This window comes from Sinocyclocheilus anshuiensis, unplaced genomic scaffold, assembly GCF_001515605.1.
Source record: "Sinocyclocheilus anshuiensis isolate Anshui unplaced genomic scaffold, SAMN03320099.WGS_v1.1 scaffold260, whole genome shotgun sequence".
Classification (NCBI taxonomy): domain Eukaryota; kingdom Metazoa; phylum Chordata; class Actinopteri; order Cypriniformes; family Cyprinidae; genus Sinocyclocheilus; species Sinocyclocheilus anshuiensis.
In genome coordinates this window covers 1,628,410-1,645,319 of record NW_015557134.1, presented here as the reverse complement: position 1 = coordinate 1,645,319, position 16,910 = coordinate 1,628,410, and the positions used below count along the sequence as shown (strand labels likewise).

At 35.4% G+C, this 16,910-nt stretch overlaps 2 protein-coding genes across 2 annotated transcripts in view; one reads left to right on the top strand and one right to left on the bottom strand.

Annotated features, from left to right (window-relative positions):
* The window catches only part of LOC107677976 (docking protein 3-like), a 12,181-nt gene extending 10,694 nt beyond the window's left edge, over positions 1-1,487 (bottom strand). The window contains exons 1-2 of the mRNA XM_016473053.1: positions 1,170-1,487; positions 931-1,045 (exon numbers count right to left, since the gene is read on the bottom strand). Coding sequence (XP_016328539.1) covers positions 931-1,045; positions 1,170-1,487 — 433 coding nt within the window. The remainder of the gene's footprint in view (positions 1-930; positions 1,046-1,169) is intronic.
* Positions 1,488-5,419: 3,932 nt separating this feature from the next.
* The window catches only part of LOC107678024 (exportin-7), a 26,491-nt gene continuing 15,000 nt past the window's right edge, over positions 5,420-16,910 (top strand). Inside the window, exons 1-14 of the mRNA XM_016473126.1 lie at positions 5,420-5,585; positions 9,248-9,394; positions 9,535-9,628; positions 9,717-9,883; positions 11,319-11,384; positions 11,631-11,735; positions 11,862-12,027; positions 13,730-13,803; positions 13,931-14,050; positions 14,254-14,400; positions 14,564-14,736; positions 14,825-15,018; positions 15,098-15,203; positions 16,278-16,413. Of these exons, the coding sequence (XP_016328612.1) occupies positions 5,568-5,585; positions 9,248-9,394; positions 9,535-9,628; positions 9,717-9,883; positions 11,319-11,384; positions 11,631-11,735; positions 11,862-12,027; positions 13,730-13,803; positions 13,931-14,050; positions 14,254-14,400; positions 14,564-14,736; positions 14,825-15,018; positions 15,098-15,203; positions 16,278-16,413 (1,713 nt within the window). The 5' untranslated portion in view covers positions 5,420-5,567. The remainder of the gene's footprint in view (positions 5,586-9,247; positions 9,395-9,534; positions 9,629-9,716; positions 9,884-11,318; positions 11,385-11,630; positions 11,736-11,861; positions 12,028-13,729; positions 13,804-13,930; positions 14,051-14,253; positions 14,401-14,563; positions 14,737-14,824; positions 15,019-15,097; positions 15,204-16,277; positions 16,414-16,910) is intronic.

Here is a 16,910-nt window from a genome sequence, read left to right as displayed (position 1 = left end):
ACATGTATTAAAAGGGGTCGTGTTTAGTCACTATTTAGTGTGGTATTTTTTGACAATATTCACTCATCATGACAGTAAAATAGGGCATTCTAAGTCAATATACTGCAGTATTTCCTCTCTCAATTAGTAGAAAATATGGTTAACACCCGGTCATGCATGAAAAAAAAAATACCGTCATATACCGTGAAACCGGTATCATTTTGAAAAATACCGTGATATAAATTTTTGGTCATACCACCCAGCACTATGTATGTATGTGTATGTAAAGTGTAATGTGTATGTATGTGTGTGTGTATGTATATATATATATATATATATATATAGTGTTATATTATTTATATTATGTATTTAGATAGATAGCTAGTGTGTGTGTGTGTGCGTGCGTGCGTGCGTGCGTGCGTGCGTGCGCGCGTATGTGTGATATAGATATAGATATATTAATACATACACTGATATAGATATAACACTTTCCTAATTCTCTGTAAATACATAAAATACAAAATGTATTATATGAGATAGATAGATAGATAGATAGATAGATAGACTTTTTAAATTCTCTCTAAATACATAAAATATGAAAAATAATAACATGTGGTCACCATGTGTTACAGTTTTAATTTTAAATAAATAGTACAAAAATTATATAAAAATAGATATAGCCTATAACTGAAAGCAACTCATAGAAAAAAAAAACAGGCTAGAGACTACATTTATGTATTATTATACCATTTCTTCTTATTGCATGAAAGAGTTAAACTGATGTAATGACGAAAGAGCACGTTTACCCTTGGGTTTGCAGTATTTTAGGGTCACAATAATGCTTGTGCAGCCCAATTCACAGTGGTAAAGGTAGATTAATTGTAAGGAACGTGATTTTATAATCATTTCTGCGTTATATTTAGGTTGTTCGCGTGACAATAACTGCCTTACCGCTCTCTGCTGTGTCATAAAGCGAGTTTTCCTTCATTTCTCTGGTGTGGGAACTGCTCACAGGGTCAGAATAGAGGCAGCTCTCTCTTTGTAATCTTTGTTCACCCTCGATGTCCTGAAAAACATTAAACGGTTTTAAAGTGTGACATCTGTACCTGAACGTGTCCATTATGTATTATGAGCAATTAGCAAAACGCTCATCATCATTATGCGCTGTGATTTGATGTGATTGAACCTACAGGGAACGCCTGCTCGCACAGACTCTTGATCCAGTCCTTCACCTCTGAACGCTGGGCAGCGAACACGTAAACTTTGTCTGAGGTCTCGAGGTAAAAGGCAGCGCAGTCTTTGGGGCAGGCGGCTATCTCTCTTTCTGATATTTGGATGCACTCTCGCAGCCGGATCACCTGTTTGTAGTCGGGCTTGCGTTTGCTGGAGCCCTGTTTGATGGAGGAGTGTTTGCGCTCGTACAGCTCCAGCCGTGACACGCTGCGTCTGCTCTCCGCCACCAGCACACACCACACCTTCCTCCATCTCTGAAGAGCACACACGCACATCACAGTCTGAAATACTTCAATACATGTACTTTAAAGTCACGCGTTATTGCATTACATAGCAAATATCAAACCAAGTATTGTTTAAAAAAGAAAAAGCACAAAGACACTTTTAAACAAAATATTTAATTAAAAAGGAAAGTTGTAAATGATGAAACAATATACAAAAAGTATTTGGACGTCGTCTGGTTGCCAAAAGTTAGTGATGTATTCATACATACAGAGCTGGGTAGATTACTTTCAAATTGTAATATGTTACTGATTACAAATACACGATGAAAATGTAATCTTGATTAGCTACTCATTTTAGGTCATGTATTCTAACAAATTTTTTGATTAATTGTACAGAACTTTTTTTACCTAACTTGTTTATAGATTGTAATGGGATTGTTGTAAAGAGAGAGAGAGAGAGAGAGAGAGAGAGAGAGAATAAATTCCATTATTCTGAAAAAAATATATGTATGTATATATATATATATATATAGCACGATAAATCGAAATGGAATCGAGATCGCGATTCGACAGATCCCCCCCTCTCTCTCTCTCTCTCTCTCTCTCTCTATATAGGTTCCCTTGATTCCTGTTTGCTTTTAAACTATTGGAATGATTATGAGAGGCATTGCTGTCAATGGCGGACTGACCTTAGGTACATTGTCAGTCTTACTTCCTGTCTAAGATGAAGTCTAAATCAGTCACTTGGAGAAGTCAGATGAGTGGGCGTGTGTCTGTATGGCTGTGGTAGGGTTGGTTTCCTACTCGTATGATTCTTCCTGTTTGACACTATTTAGGGCTGAAGACTGTATATCTTCTGTGAAAGTGTGAATGCATTTAGCGTCCTACTAGCACCTCGTTAGAATCAATCAGGGTCACAGGATATTTTCACTTTTTCTCACATCTTCCAACTCTCCTAACAGCAAATGCTATGCAAAGTTGTGCATAAATTCAAATGTCAGTCCAAATTGTATTAACATGATCTGCAAAATGTTAGCATTTTATTATAGTAGGCCTATCTAAAACTGGTCAAAAGTATTTGTATACATCAAACTGTGCATTATATACTTTTGTCACCTCAAGCCATGTGAGAACAGCACTCAGGAAACAGATCAGTAGATGTCAAATAGAGTCAGGTTTCATGTCATAGGTCTGATGGTGTGTCTAGAGTGCCCCTTTGTGACCAATGCCGGCTATTACAGCATTCTCAAACATCAACAGGTCCACATACTGTATGTACACATTTTTGAAGATCATATATTCTTGCTTAGAAACCCCTTTAGTTTTTCAATACAAGCACATAAAAAATGTCTAACTAAAATAATGTAACTTTATTAATATAGTGTGGTTTGAAAAGGGTCAAAAGGCTATAGCTTGAACACTGTCCAAATGTCATCTTTGGTCATCTGACATCCTGCTGTCATCTGGCCAATCAGCAGAAGCTTTAGATAGTGGAACTTACTTGCAGGAGGTTAGGTAGATGATGAAATACTTTTGGGAAATGTCCTCTGGTGTAACATGCTGAAGTCAATGATTATTTTAAAACTATTTATGTTCTATTATATTTTTGAATTAGTTTTTATTTGTATGTGTTCCGTTTTCATTTTAGTTTTAGCCATTTTAATATGTATTTGTTATTTTTATGAGTGTTTTTTATATTTCTGTATAGATTTATCTCATTTTTTATTTCAGATTTAGTTTTCATTTTAGTATTTCATTTCAAACTTATTTCAGTTAGTTGCAAAGACAACATTCCTAATTTAATTTTAAGTTTCTTCAATTTAATTTATTCATCTTATATTTATTTAATACTTATTATCTAGCTTTATTTCAATTACTGAAAATTATTTTTAATACTTTTAGCTGTTTTACACAGTATTTTGGTAATTACTTTATTTTTACATGCAGATTTTATGAGTTTATAGGGGAAGACCAAATGGAACATTTGTATTTGTAATTAATTTGTCCTGCAAGAACATGGAGAATAAAACTGAAATGAACTACTGATAGTTGCTAGAAATTTTAACCTAAAATGTTGATGTTAATTACAAAAACAAAAACAAACAAAAGATGGAGATGTCAGTTACTCAGTTACAAAACTGTTCTGTTCAAAGCAATTCTAAGTCACAGTGTGATAAATCCAATACAATAACAGGGAACAAACTCTGGATGGAAAATTATCTAATCCTGTCGCTGTCTCTGCACTCTTTTCACTTCATTGAATACTTTGAATGAGCTGTTAGCTGGCACAGCTTAATCTGAGTGAAACTGTCAGGCGTAATAAACTGTGAATATCTTGTGGTTTGGTAGCGAGCCTGAAAGCTGTCAGTTTAGCCATCTTTAAACCTCTGTATTACTAAGCTGACTGTTTATCCTCCTGATCCAAAAATATAATCATCTGGTGGTCAAAATCTATTGATAAGTTTAACCCTTTAGTGCTGTTTTGGTCAGTGTTACTGAAGAATTTTATGTTTTTTTTGTTTTTGTTTTTTCTATTTCAATTTTGTTTTTTTTAAGAATGGTATGAAACTTGGTTTAGCATTTGCTATGTGAACACACACACACACAATCATGGACATGATTCGAAAGGTTAAATGGTCCTGAAGAACATGTCACAGTTGTACTGTTCACGGTCAAAAATAAACACATTGGTAATGAATGGGAAGGAATTTCATCTAGTGGAAACATTTGGTACAGCACCCAAACAAAATCTTAAGGAAAGCTCTTTTTTTTTTTAAATATCAACCTAAAATTTGAAACACAACATGCTTAGACTTATGGCTTTGTAAAACAAATATGTATTTGCAAAATATATATGTATATATTTTTGTGCATTTTTCATAATAATACACTTAAACTTCTATAACTGTTTTTTTTTTTAGTTTCACTTTTTTTTTTAACTTTCACTTCAGCAATAATCTGCAATTTCTTATTTAAAGAAACCAAACTTAAGTCTGGGCTCCAAAACTAAGATTTACGTTTAAGTTTGAAATTTAATTTATGCTCAAAAAGTGGTTAATGGTAAATAAATAAATATATATATATATATTAAAAATAAAAAACATTATCAAACTAAAATACAGTACATTCATTTCACTGAAACAAAAAAATGCCATGCGAGCTTCCAACCTCTGCACATCATCAACACATTAACTACTTATACGACTTTATTAAGAACCTAGCAACCATCAAGAATTTCTTAGCAATGTTCCTAACTTCCTAACAAAATCACTTTTATTTGTCACAATAGAGTTTAAGTTAAGCCTAATAAATTAAACTCAATCCACAAATAACTGTACATTCTTATTTAAAGTGTTTATGTAAGTACATTAAAAAGGACAACATTATATATATATATATATATATATATACATTATTATATATATAGTCATAATTAAAAAGGTACTGAAATTTTAAATCTTTGGTTGTTGCTTCAAAACCATGGTAAGAAGTCAGAGGAAAGGGAAAATGAATACAGAAAATGTATATTGTTGTTGTTGTTGTTGTTGTTATTATTAATATGATTAAATCAGTCAAGGGCATAACAGCTAGTCATGTGATGTCAATATGGCAGCATCCTGAGGGGGCAACCCGCTCCATGTAAATTAAAACTACAGAAAGCAATATGTCTAGAGTCTATATCTCCTAAAAATATATATAATTTTAATTTAAAAACTTGTGTCAGTTCTAATGACCAAATTACGTTCTAGCTATCCTTATTACTATTTGCACGTTTACAACAGGTGTAGCCTTCAACGTCAGAACGGCCGCAGATGCCTCTTTGAACGATTAGCATTATTTCCCAACTTCACAATAAGCACTGTCAATCACGCTTAGGTATTATTAGAATCATAAATCCACGTGACCTCTAATATCTGAATTCGCAGTTTCACTTTAAGAAGCATGTAAACAAAGGCTCTTTTCTGCGTTGGTTTCGGCGGCGGCTGTCTGCCGTAACGGGATTCACGAAGCCCCGAGCGAACATCTGGCTTAATCACTGCGTGCGTCAGTTGCGTAAATGTTCGCGTGATCGTGGGTAGATGCGCGCATGCTTATTGTCAGGGGGAGTGAGAGGAGCATGAATGGAGCAAAATGGCGGATCATGTGCAGGTAAGTAAATGATTTTGTTTTGTTATTATTCAATTCATGAAATATGATCCACTGCAGTCTGACGATAGATCCCGAGGCTTATTTCGGCGATGCGTACGTGTTTTAAATGCATGCGTCGCGCGGCGGGAGAGGTTGACTCGCATGCTTTATTGGATGCGATTATCAAGTGTTGCCTTGTGGCCTGTCATCATGTTGATTTTAACTCTGTGATCCAGGCTACCACACAACTCTGCAGCATGGGCGAAAGTTGTTTTGAAGCAAAATGCAAAGTATTTTATTTTAAGCAGCAGAGGTCAGTAGATCCCGAGAGATCGTTTATATTAAATTGCACGTAACGTAACTCTATAGCGACAGTGATGTTTTACATTGTAAACAAGGCATCATCCCTCATCCAACCGCTTGCATTGCAATAATACACTGGCCTTGTATACACAAGCGATAGTAACTCGAGCTCAGCGAGGCTTTATTCAAGAGAGAAGCCCCTCGGTAAGCCCAAAAGCGTATTTGCATTCAGTTATCTGTCATTCTGTTATTGCTGGACGCAGATGTGTCCGGTTTCAATGTTAGCCTGTAGCTCGTGTGCTAACTCATGAGATTCTCCCGCGCACCGCCTCGTCAAGCCAAAAGCCCGACTAGAAATGAGTTTTTCTTCAAAAGTATAAAAACGATATTTACTTTAACATCTGCTGCAAATTGTAAATAGGTAATAGCGTTTAAAGTCATCCAAATACATGTAGTTTTCATCACATGTAGTGTTTAAGGAGAGTTAAGTGACTGGATTTGAAGTGAAGGCAGCCAACCAGAAATGTCTTTTGTGAGCAATTTTCACTGTGTTATATGTAATATTTAATGTTTTATTTTCTCTATAGAATGTTTGGAGATGTTTATTAATCGAAATTTTAGTACATTTACTATAATGTATTTCGTTTTAATTATACTTAATAAGACTGTCCTGATAATAATCTTAATAACAGAGGGGTTAATAAGGCCAACTTGGCAACCAAAGTCGTCTCAGGCGTAATTTAACTGACAGATAAAGTCGGCTCAGAATTAAAATAAATTATTTTTTCTACTCCTCATTCCCTCAATATGGCTGTTTCCTGAAAACCACCCTAGCTAGACAGCATTTTTGGACATGACTGTTAAACGCCATACACCATGTTTTCAAACACAGCCGCTGCTTGTCATCTGTCAACTTGTACACAAGCTGCTCATGACAAATGACAAGGCAGGTCATATTTGAGGGCAAAGGTTAAGGAGGTCTTGAGGTTAAACACAGTGTTGAATAACTGCTTATTCCCATGAAATTTAATGAAGTGGGGGACGATGCTTTTGTTAACCTGACTCTCATGTGCACAGGCAACAGTAAACATGAGCTTTCCAGTGTTGTTGTCACGCGTCCTGTTACTCTGTAGGTGGTGAAGAAGCCATTCCATTTGCAGTAATAGATTATTAATTACCAACGGAGCAGCTCTATGTCTTAGAGGCCCTTTGCAGATCACATATTGGTAGTGTAACACACTTGTTTTAGACCTAAACCACCAAATAATGCTTCAATATATGTGTGTTTACATAATTATCAAAGAACATGTTATGAGGCCAGTAGGTTGATATGACTCGGCAGTATTTATGGCTTGTAACATTCAATTCCTTTCTTGTTTGGCAGCTTTAAACTTTTTGTTTATTGTAAAATTGCAATATAATTCAGAAGCATTTAAGTACACTTCAACATTGAATGCAGAATGCTCAAAGCATGTTAAGGGTGGTTATTAATAATATGTTATAGGTTGGTATGAACAGGTGGATTGATGTTAGTTTTGGTAAAAACCAAATGCATGATGTTTTCATTTTAGGTTTTTTAACTTAGAGGCGTCTTATCTTTTCTGTGCAGTTCCTTGCCATTACAGCTTGCATTTTATCTTGCATTTTTTTTCTTGTATGTTTAGAGGTCCTCCCTTTTCTTTTAGGGTCTTTTGATTCAGTTATCAGCAGGTTGTATCAAGCATATACGTACATGGACATGAGAAACCAACTTAAAGTTGTGAAATGCACAAGAAAGTGTGTTTTTTAAGTATTAAACTGTTTTATTAACATGGGATTTAATTTTTGAGCGCAAAAAAAAAGAAATAACTCTAGTAGTTATAGTTATAGATTTTTTTAGCATAATAAACTTGAAGTTTTTCATTGAGGCTGTGCATTTGTTGCAGCTGCTGTTTTTCTGCTGATGCTGATTTTGTATAGTTATGCTCCACAAGGGAACAAAGAACTGTTTAGAGTCAGAAGCTTGTTGCTGCATAACACCAGTTAGCTCTTTCATTGCTCCTCTATGTATTAGCAAAGTGTATCGCTGACTTTTTTTCTCCAATCACCATATAGTCTTTCATGCTTGCATGAACCAGATACTCCCTCTGTGACCTAGAACAATAACTTGTGGATGTGATGTCTGCGCATTAATTTGCTTAATGGAACATTAGTGTCTGTCTAGTTGGAAACATAGCTAATGATATTTCAAATTGCGTTATTTTTTGAGGAGTTATACACATTTATTGTGAGGACTATTACAGTTCTAAGCAATTGGAGCAATTTAATGACACTAAGAATGTCATGTGGTGTAATCAAGTAAAAATTAATATCAGATTTCCCTAAACCTTCTTTATCATTATTTTCAGAAAATATTTACATTTTTAAATTGTATTTATTTTTTAAGGTAAAAGTATTTTTAGACAAAGATTGTGAATTATTCATTTATAAATGTTTTTGTGGAGTTGCACCACATGATGCTTTACAACCTAAACTAGCCTTGTCGTAAACAGGCCAAATTATTTAATAATTTAGGAAACTTATTGATCTTGACATTTATTGATTCAAAACCACATGACTTACGATTTGGCACACAAAAGTTTTGTAAAAAAAAGTTTTGTTTTTTTTTCAAATTTATATTTTAAAGAAATGATTAAAGATTGTCGTATTACTTTAAACTTTAATTACCCTGACATATTATTTTTAATTATACCCTAAATAAGTATTGAAATAGATTTTAATGCAGATATCAAAAACATACTTATGTCGAAATAGTTTGTAACAAAGTTCATAGTTCGGGAAGAAGGAGGCGGGAACCGGCGAACATTCAAAGAAAACTTTAATAATAAAATAAACACAAAATAGCGCGACAGCCCCTCGCGGACGACTGTCGCGCACAAACAGAACCAAAACACAAAATAAAGTCCAGGCCTGGTCCTCTCTCGTCCAACACTGTCGTCACTCCTCCTTTTATCCTTCCGGAGCTCCTCCGTGGGACTCGAGACCGGTGAGTGGCGCAGGTGTTGTGCATTAGCATTTACTCCACTGGCCTCGCTCCGTTCCCACGGCTCTCGGCCCCGCCCCTCTCGTCACATAGTTGTATTCAGGTCGTTGTATGAATTGCATTTTTTATGTATTTTTGATTGAAAAAGTAATAGATGCAGATAAAGGAATGTCATTGACCATATTCATAATCTAATTTGAATATTTACACATTTCTGCAAGTAGACTTTGTTTATCAAAAATAGTTTAGATGTGTAAATAGTTTAGGCATAGAAGTTTTATTGGTTCATCTCTCAAATATCCTCTGAATGTGTTTTTTTTTTGCTGACACTAAACTCATGTGGGTCTCTTTTTTTCAGAGCCTAGCCCAGCTAGAGATCCTGTGCAAGCAGCTATATGAGACCACAGACACCACCACACGTTTACAGGCCGAGAAAGCTCTGGTGGAGTTCACCAACAGTCCCGACTGCCTGAGTAAATGCCAGTTGTTGCTGGAAAGCGGAAGTGTAAGAATGAAACTTTTTGAGAACTGTGAAAAACAAGATATCTGAATTGATCTGACAACAGTTTTCTCGAAAATCCAAGTCCATTCGTTTTTAGTTAAGCAACTATTTAACTTCACACTGTATTTGTAAAATCTTTACAGTCCTCGTACTCACAGTTGTTGGCTGCAACGTGTCTCTCCAAGTTGGTGTCTCGTACAAGCAACCCACTTCCCCTGGAGCAGCGCATTGACATTCGTAAGTTTATCAGATCAACCATGAGATTTAGAACCCCAAAACCCAGAAAAGACACATTTTGGAAATAAATGTCACGTTGGTTCCTCAGGAAATTATGTTCTCAATTATCTGGCAACCCGGCCAAAGCTTGCGGCCTTCGTGACACAAGCCCTGATCCAGCTCTATGCCAGAATCACCAAGCTTGGCTGGTTTGACTGCCAAAAGGAAGATTACATCTTCAGGAATGTCATTGTCGATGTGACAAGATTCTTGCAGGTATGAAAAATTTTATAGCATTATTAGAAAAGATAATATTGTTCAAGTTCAGAGTTATACTACTTGGAAATGTTTCTTTGTTTTTTGTTATCACATCTTTAAGGCAAGTAGGGATGCACAAACTTTTTGGTAGAAAATTAAATTTTTTTTAATAATCGGTAGCACTTAGCGTGCATGCATTTACCTTGCATTTAATGCAATACTTTACATAAGAATGGTTTTATAAACCATTTACACAAATGTATTGCTCATGTTTCATGAATGAGGGCAAATGTCCTCACAAAGTTCAAGTTGATTTTGAGAATCGGATCAAAAGTGCCAAACAAGATATTGTCCATATATCTCGAACAAGACTTGTATTTTGAAAACCATCATCATCTACAGTTTCCATATTAAAAATCCAAATAAACGTGGATAATTTTATATGGATGTTTTCTCACCTCAAGTTAAAGTTTCTTTTTAAATACTTGGTTTTTATTTGGTAACACTTTAAATTAGGGACTATTCACTATTAACTAGTTGCTTACTAGCATGCCTATTACTAGTAGCATATTGGCTGTTTATTAGTACTTAGAAAGCATATATTAATGCCTTATTCTACATGACCCCATACCTAAAATTAACAACTATCTTACTAACAATAATAGGCAGCAAATTAGAAGTTTGAGGCAAAAGTCATAGTTAATAGTGAATATGTGTTCCCTAATCTAAAGTGTTAACAAAAAGAAAACGCATCCATATAAAATTATCCATGTTCATTTGGATTTTTTTTTTTTTTAAGGAAACTGCTGTTGATGGTGTTTAAAATACAAGTCTTGTTCGAGATATGTGGACAATATCTTGTTTGATATTTTCGATGCAATTATCAAAATCACCTTGAACTTTGTGAGGACATTTGCCCTCATTCATCATGAAACATGAGCAATAAATTTGTGTCAATGGTTTATAAAACCATTCTTATGTAATGCAAGGTAAATGCATCCATTTCCATAGAAATGATTTATGAGCAAATAACAAAAATTCAAATACAAATTCAATACTCAAACTCCTGTTTTGTGATTGAGGACCTTTAAACGCAACCGCACAATAACTAGATAATTATTATATGACTACAATAAAGTCTATAGAAGCATTTTGTGGTAAAAATTCAAACAGCTGGGATTTGTGCACTCTCAGTGTATGACATGATTCAAATGCTAATGTAAATCACATCTCTGTTTCAGTTTTTGACCCAGTGTTTCATTTTTAGTTAAACATTTTCATTACAGTACATCACTAAAGCGGAGTTGTCTCATGTGAAGTGTTTGTCACTTACAATTTCAGCATGATGGCATAAATGATAACATTGCAAAAGCTAAAATTGGTTGATGTTAAATCTGAGTAATGTTCCTGAAAGTTATGAAGTTGTTTGTATTTTTAACTTTTTTTTTTTTAGGATAGTGTTGAACACTGCATCATAGGAGTCACAATTCTTTCCCAGTTAACCAATGAGATTAACCAAGTAAGTTTCTCTGCTTGCAGTATGTCTTGATTTGCATATTATTGCTCTTTTGTTGGTTTTGATTGCTTCTATTGTCCTCATTTGTAAGTCGCTTTGGATAAAAGTGTCTCCTAATTGACTATATGTAAATGTAAATTTAGTCTTTGCTCAGTGCTTGGAAATCATTTATGTATGTTTGGGTTCAATAACTGAAAGTTGCATTAAAGATAGATTACTGATTCCTTGAATCTTCTTTCGATTCTCCAGGCGGACTCAACACATCCACTTACAAAACATAGAAAGATTGCGTCATCATTTCGAGATTCCTCCTTGTTTGACATTTTTACCCTCTCCTGCAACCTCCTCAAGCAGGTAAGGGTAATGCTTCAGAGACTGCACAAAAGAACTGTCTGTTTGTATATTCTTCTTCACAACCGCCAAACCAGCCTGCTTGGGATTTATGTCAATGACTCAATGGATTGTTCTGTATGTCTGCAGGCATCTGGGAAGAACTTGAATCTAAATGATGAGAGCCAGCATGGGCTACTCATGCAGCTACTCAAACTGGCCCACAATTGCCTCAACTTTGATTTCATTGGTACATCCACCGATGAGTCCTCAGATGATCTGTGCACCGTCCAGATCCCCACCAGCTGGAGATCAGGTAATCTGGCAATTTCACATTTTCAAGCAACTGTATTCCAGTGCTTGTTTAAAAAGGCTGCATTCAACATATTTTTAACCTTCCTTAGAATTGCTTATATAGTTAAGACTTCTTGTAACAAAAAAGGTGTTATTTTAATTTGTTCTTTTTTTTTCTGTTTTGTTATAATGACTTTAAGACTTATTTTTATGATTGGCTAATCAATATTTGGAAATACATGGTTGGCTTTTTTAGCATATACACTAACTTTCAAAGGTTCGGGGTCAAAGATGCATTTGTTCAGCAAGGAAACATTAAACCGATCAAAAGCAACAGTAAAGAAAGACAGAGACATTTCTTTTCATCCAGGGACAAATATAAAAGATTATCATGGTTTCCAAAATTATTAAGCATCACAACTGTTTTTAACATTGATAACAATAAGAAATGTTTCTTAAGCAGCAAATCAGTATATTAGAATGATATCTGAAGGATCATGTGACACTGAAGATTGGAGTAATGATGCTGAAAATTCAGCTTTTACATCACAGAAATAAATTAGGCTACGTTTTAAAATATTATTTAAAAAAAAGTTCAATTCTAATAATATTTCACAATGTTATTGGTTTGATAAAGTCAATGTCGTCTTGTAGGGATGTAATGATTCACTTAACTCACGATTCGATTCGCGATTTTTTTATTTTTTTATTTTTATAAATTTAAATTATAAATAAATGTGTCCTTTTATTATTGCTTGGACAAAATGCTGCATGCTTCTTTGTGAAATTGAAATATAACACTATAATAATATACTAATACAGCACTTGTATATTATTGCTCTTTTGTTGGTTTTGATTGCTTCTATTGTCCTCATTTGTAAGTCGCTTTGGATAAAAGCATCTGCTAAATAACAAAATGTAGATATAATGTAAATGTAAATAACAAAACTAAATTAACATTTTAAAAAAGCCCCAAATCAAATATGACCAAATTTAAATATAATGTAAATGTAAATAACAAAACTAAATTGAAATTTTAAAACAGGCCCCAAATCAAATAAGTAACACAAATAAAAGAAATATCTTCATATAAACAAAATAAGGCTTTGTCTGTGCTCTTTCCATTTAAAATAGAGGCAATCATTTCCAAACGATATAATGTTTAATAATCATTAAACATAATAATAATCATTATCCAAACAAAGATGCTGCATACATGCAACATGAGGATTTTTTTAATCTCAATTAGATTGTATAATTTCTAAATTTGAAGCAAAAACAGAATGGTTTGACTTCAGTTTTGTGAAACTATACATAAAAATATCTGCATGAAACACAGCAGACGAGCTGAATGAGACGCAGATTCACTCTCTACCAGCAGGTGGCGCTTAAAGCGTTTCCTTGGTTCCCGCTGTAATCAAAGCAGCGCTGCACTTATGAACTTTAATACATTATACAGAGGCAAGATGAAAAGAAAAAATACCATCTAAACTTTTCTAAAGACAGTAAGTTCCCCTCAGACATGCATTCATATAAACTCCTACCCCTAATCGAAACCGATTTGAATCGTCACATATTTTAATCGATTTTCAACCGGCTCGCGGTTAATCGTTACATCCCTATCGTCTTGGTGAGCATAAGAGACAAAAAGTCCTTTTGAGCAGTAACAGGGTATTCGTGTTGAATTCATGCATAATTTTATTTAATTTTTTTCTCGTCTGCAGCCTTTTTGGATTCCTCAACCTTGCAGCTGTTTTTTGATTTGTATCATTCCATCCCTCCCTCGCTGTCTCCCTTGGTGAGTGTCAGATAAACAGCATGACATGCGTGTGAAGATAAACAAGCCTTTGCCTTGTAGATAATGTTAAGACTCTTCCGATAATAACGTGAACCGTTTAGTATTAAATGTGCTGTTTGTCTTTCAGGTTTTGTCTTGCCTAGTCCAAATAGCATCTGTCCGGAGGTCTCTCTTTAACAACGCAGAGCGAGCAAAGTTCCTCTCCCATTTAGTAGATGGTGTGAAGAGAATATTGGAGAACCCTCAAGTATGCCGTCCATCCTAATATTAGTTATAATAATTCTCATTGTAATGTTTGGATGATATTTATGTAAAAACAGTCGAATAATGCCATATATTAAATATGTAGCCTGAAAATAGCTGTTAAAATGTCAAATCTATTTGCATGTATTATGTGGTTGATATGGTAACTTGGCAATACTTATGTTTTTTTTCACGTTTGATTTGCAGAGTTTGTCGGACCCAAACAACTACCATGAGTTCTGCCGACTACTGGCTCGACTCAAGAGTAACTATCAGCTGGGAGAGCTGGTTAAAGTAGAGAACTACCCCGAGGTCATAAGACTGATCGCTAACTTCACCGTAACTAGTCTGCAGGTGAGTTAAAAACTTGGCATGCTGAACATGAAGCTAATATGTGATTTCTACAGAAGTCGAACCAACTTGACAACAATTATTTGTTAATTTGCTGATGGAATTAAGTGAAAATGATCTATGAAAAATTGTCGTTTCAAAGACTGATAACTTTGGTGTGTCTCAGCACTGGGAGTTTGCGCCCAACAGTGTGCACTATCTGCTGAGCCTGTGGCAGCGGTTGGCAGCATCTGTCCCTTATGTGAAGGCCACAGAGCCCCACATGCTGGAGACCTACACCCCTGAGGTGACCAAGGCCTACATTACGTCCCGCCTAGAGTCCATACACATCATTCTGAGGTACAGCGAGCACTATTTGAAGTCACAATTAGGTCTGATGAGCATGAATGTCATAAATGTGTGATTATACAATATCCATTTTATGCAGGGATGGTCTTGAAGACCCCTTGGATGATGCTGGCTTGGTTCAACAGCAGCTGGACCAGCTGTCTACTATCGGCCGGTGCGAGTATGAGAAGACCTGCGCCCTGCTGGTCCAGCTCTTCGATCAGTCGGCCCAGTCGTACCAGGAGCTGCTGCAGTCCACCAACTCCAGCACAATGGACATAGCAGTGCAGGAGGGTGAGCTTGAAACAAAACCTAATATACAAATCAATATACTGTATCATAACACTGCTTACGTTACGTATGTGTTGTCCAGGTCGCTTGACATGGCTAGTGTACATAATTGGTGCAGTCATTGGAGGAAGAGTATCCTTCGCCAGCACGGATGAGCAGGATGCCATGGATGGGGAGCTTGTGTGTCGGTGAGGAATCGCCACTAAAGGCCTGCTCACACCAAGATGAAATGAAAATTCAGTCATACGATTTGTCTGTTCTGACCAATGTGTAAAAAAAATAAGTTAGATGGGCTGAATGAATATGCAAAACTATTCTTTGACGGTAGGTGGTGCTAACAACAAAAGCAGAAATACCCAGAGACACAAAGCACTGTGCAACTTTACGTTTCTGACACCCTCTTGTTACGAAAAATAAAGGAAGTCAAACAGTATTTTCATATTTTCAAAAAGCCTTTCAGATTTTTGTATTCACTATAATGCTTATCAAACAGCACCAAATACTAGAGTATAGAGAAAGAGAGTTGGTTCCAGATTTTTCCTCTGCTGTGTTGCTTCACAAAATAGTCTGTTCATGAGTGCCACCAAGTTGTAGTTTTATGTAGCAGCAGAGACTCTGGATATGTGACCAAAATCACAATCTTATTGGTTGGCCAGTTTTTGTTCACAGTGCAATTGGAAAAGATTAGAACTCTGTAAAAAAATTTTTAAAAAAAACTGCATTGACACACGATGATTGTTCCCAGTGATCCACACAATGATTGTTTGGACATGTTAACAGCCATTCATTCGAATTGAAACATTTAAAATGTTTATCGCATTGAATTTTAACGCAAAACATTTGTCTTGGCATGAACAGGCATTCAGATTTTTAATGCTTCAAATAGTATTTCAAACTAGTGATGAACAGTATATCTGTATCGAATTGTTTAGCCAATGTTAGAGATTATTCATATGCTTTTTTAAATTGGTTATTTGGGTATTCTTATTTTTCAGTTAATTAAAAAAATATATATATATTTGCACTGTTAAATACGATATTTAGCAAATCTGAGAAAAAAACTGAATGTCCTTTTCTCATACTGTACTTTCCTACTTGGGACTAATTTCACGTAACATTTATAACTGTTGATTTAGTTTTAATTTATGTCGACAAAATAGTAAAGAATTTATTCTATGAGTCTCCTGAGATCAAGCGATCTCACTTCACATTGTTTAATTTTACTTAATATTTATATTGACTTCATGTTTTGTCATTTTCAGAGTTTTGCAGTTAATGAACCTCACAGACTCACGACTGGCTCAAGCAGGAAATGAGAAGCTTGAGTTAGCCATGCTCAGTTTCTTTGAGCAGTTTCGCAAAATCTACATCGGTGACCAGGTGCAAAAATCATCAAAGGTAATTGCAGTTATGTTGTAATTTGTCTGCGTGAGCGTGAGCGTGAGCGTGAACTTCAAGCTGTGGTTTGTTTAGACAGCAAATAGGCTTGCCGCGATAGACGGTGTTGACGGTGATACCGGTGTTAAGCCGCAACACCGGTTATGTCACTTGCCCACCGCGGCACCAACCCCCACCGTCGTTTTGATTTTTTATAGTAATAAAAATCATTTAGTTCGGTAAAAGAACAGACACTACAATTAAAAACTGAACGCGGCTGCTCAATGCAGCGTGCCGAACGACAGTCGCATCACAGATCAGATTTCATTTATCCAGTGAGGAGAGTGAGTCGAGCTGACTGACAAGAAGAGTGAGGTGAGGTGAGACAGACAAGACGATCGCGGATGACTTGGTTTCGAAACGAAATGCAAAAGCGCCTGTTTGGCAATATTTTGGATTTTGAAAAGCCTGTTGACTTTTGCCTTTTATCTAAGGTGATTTTGGAAGTTTTTTTAAAC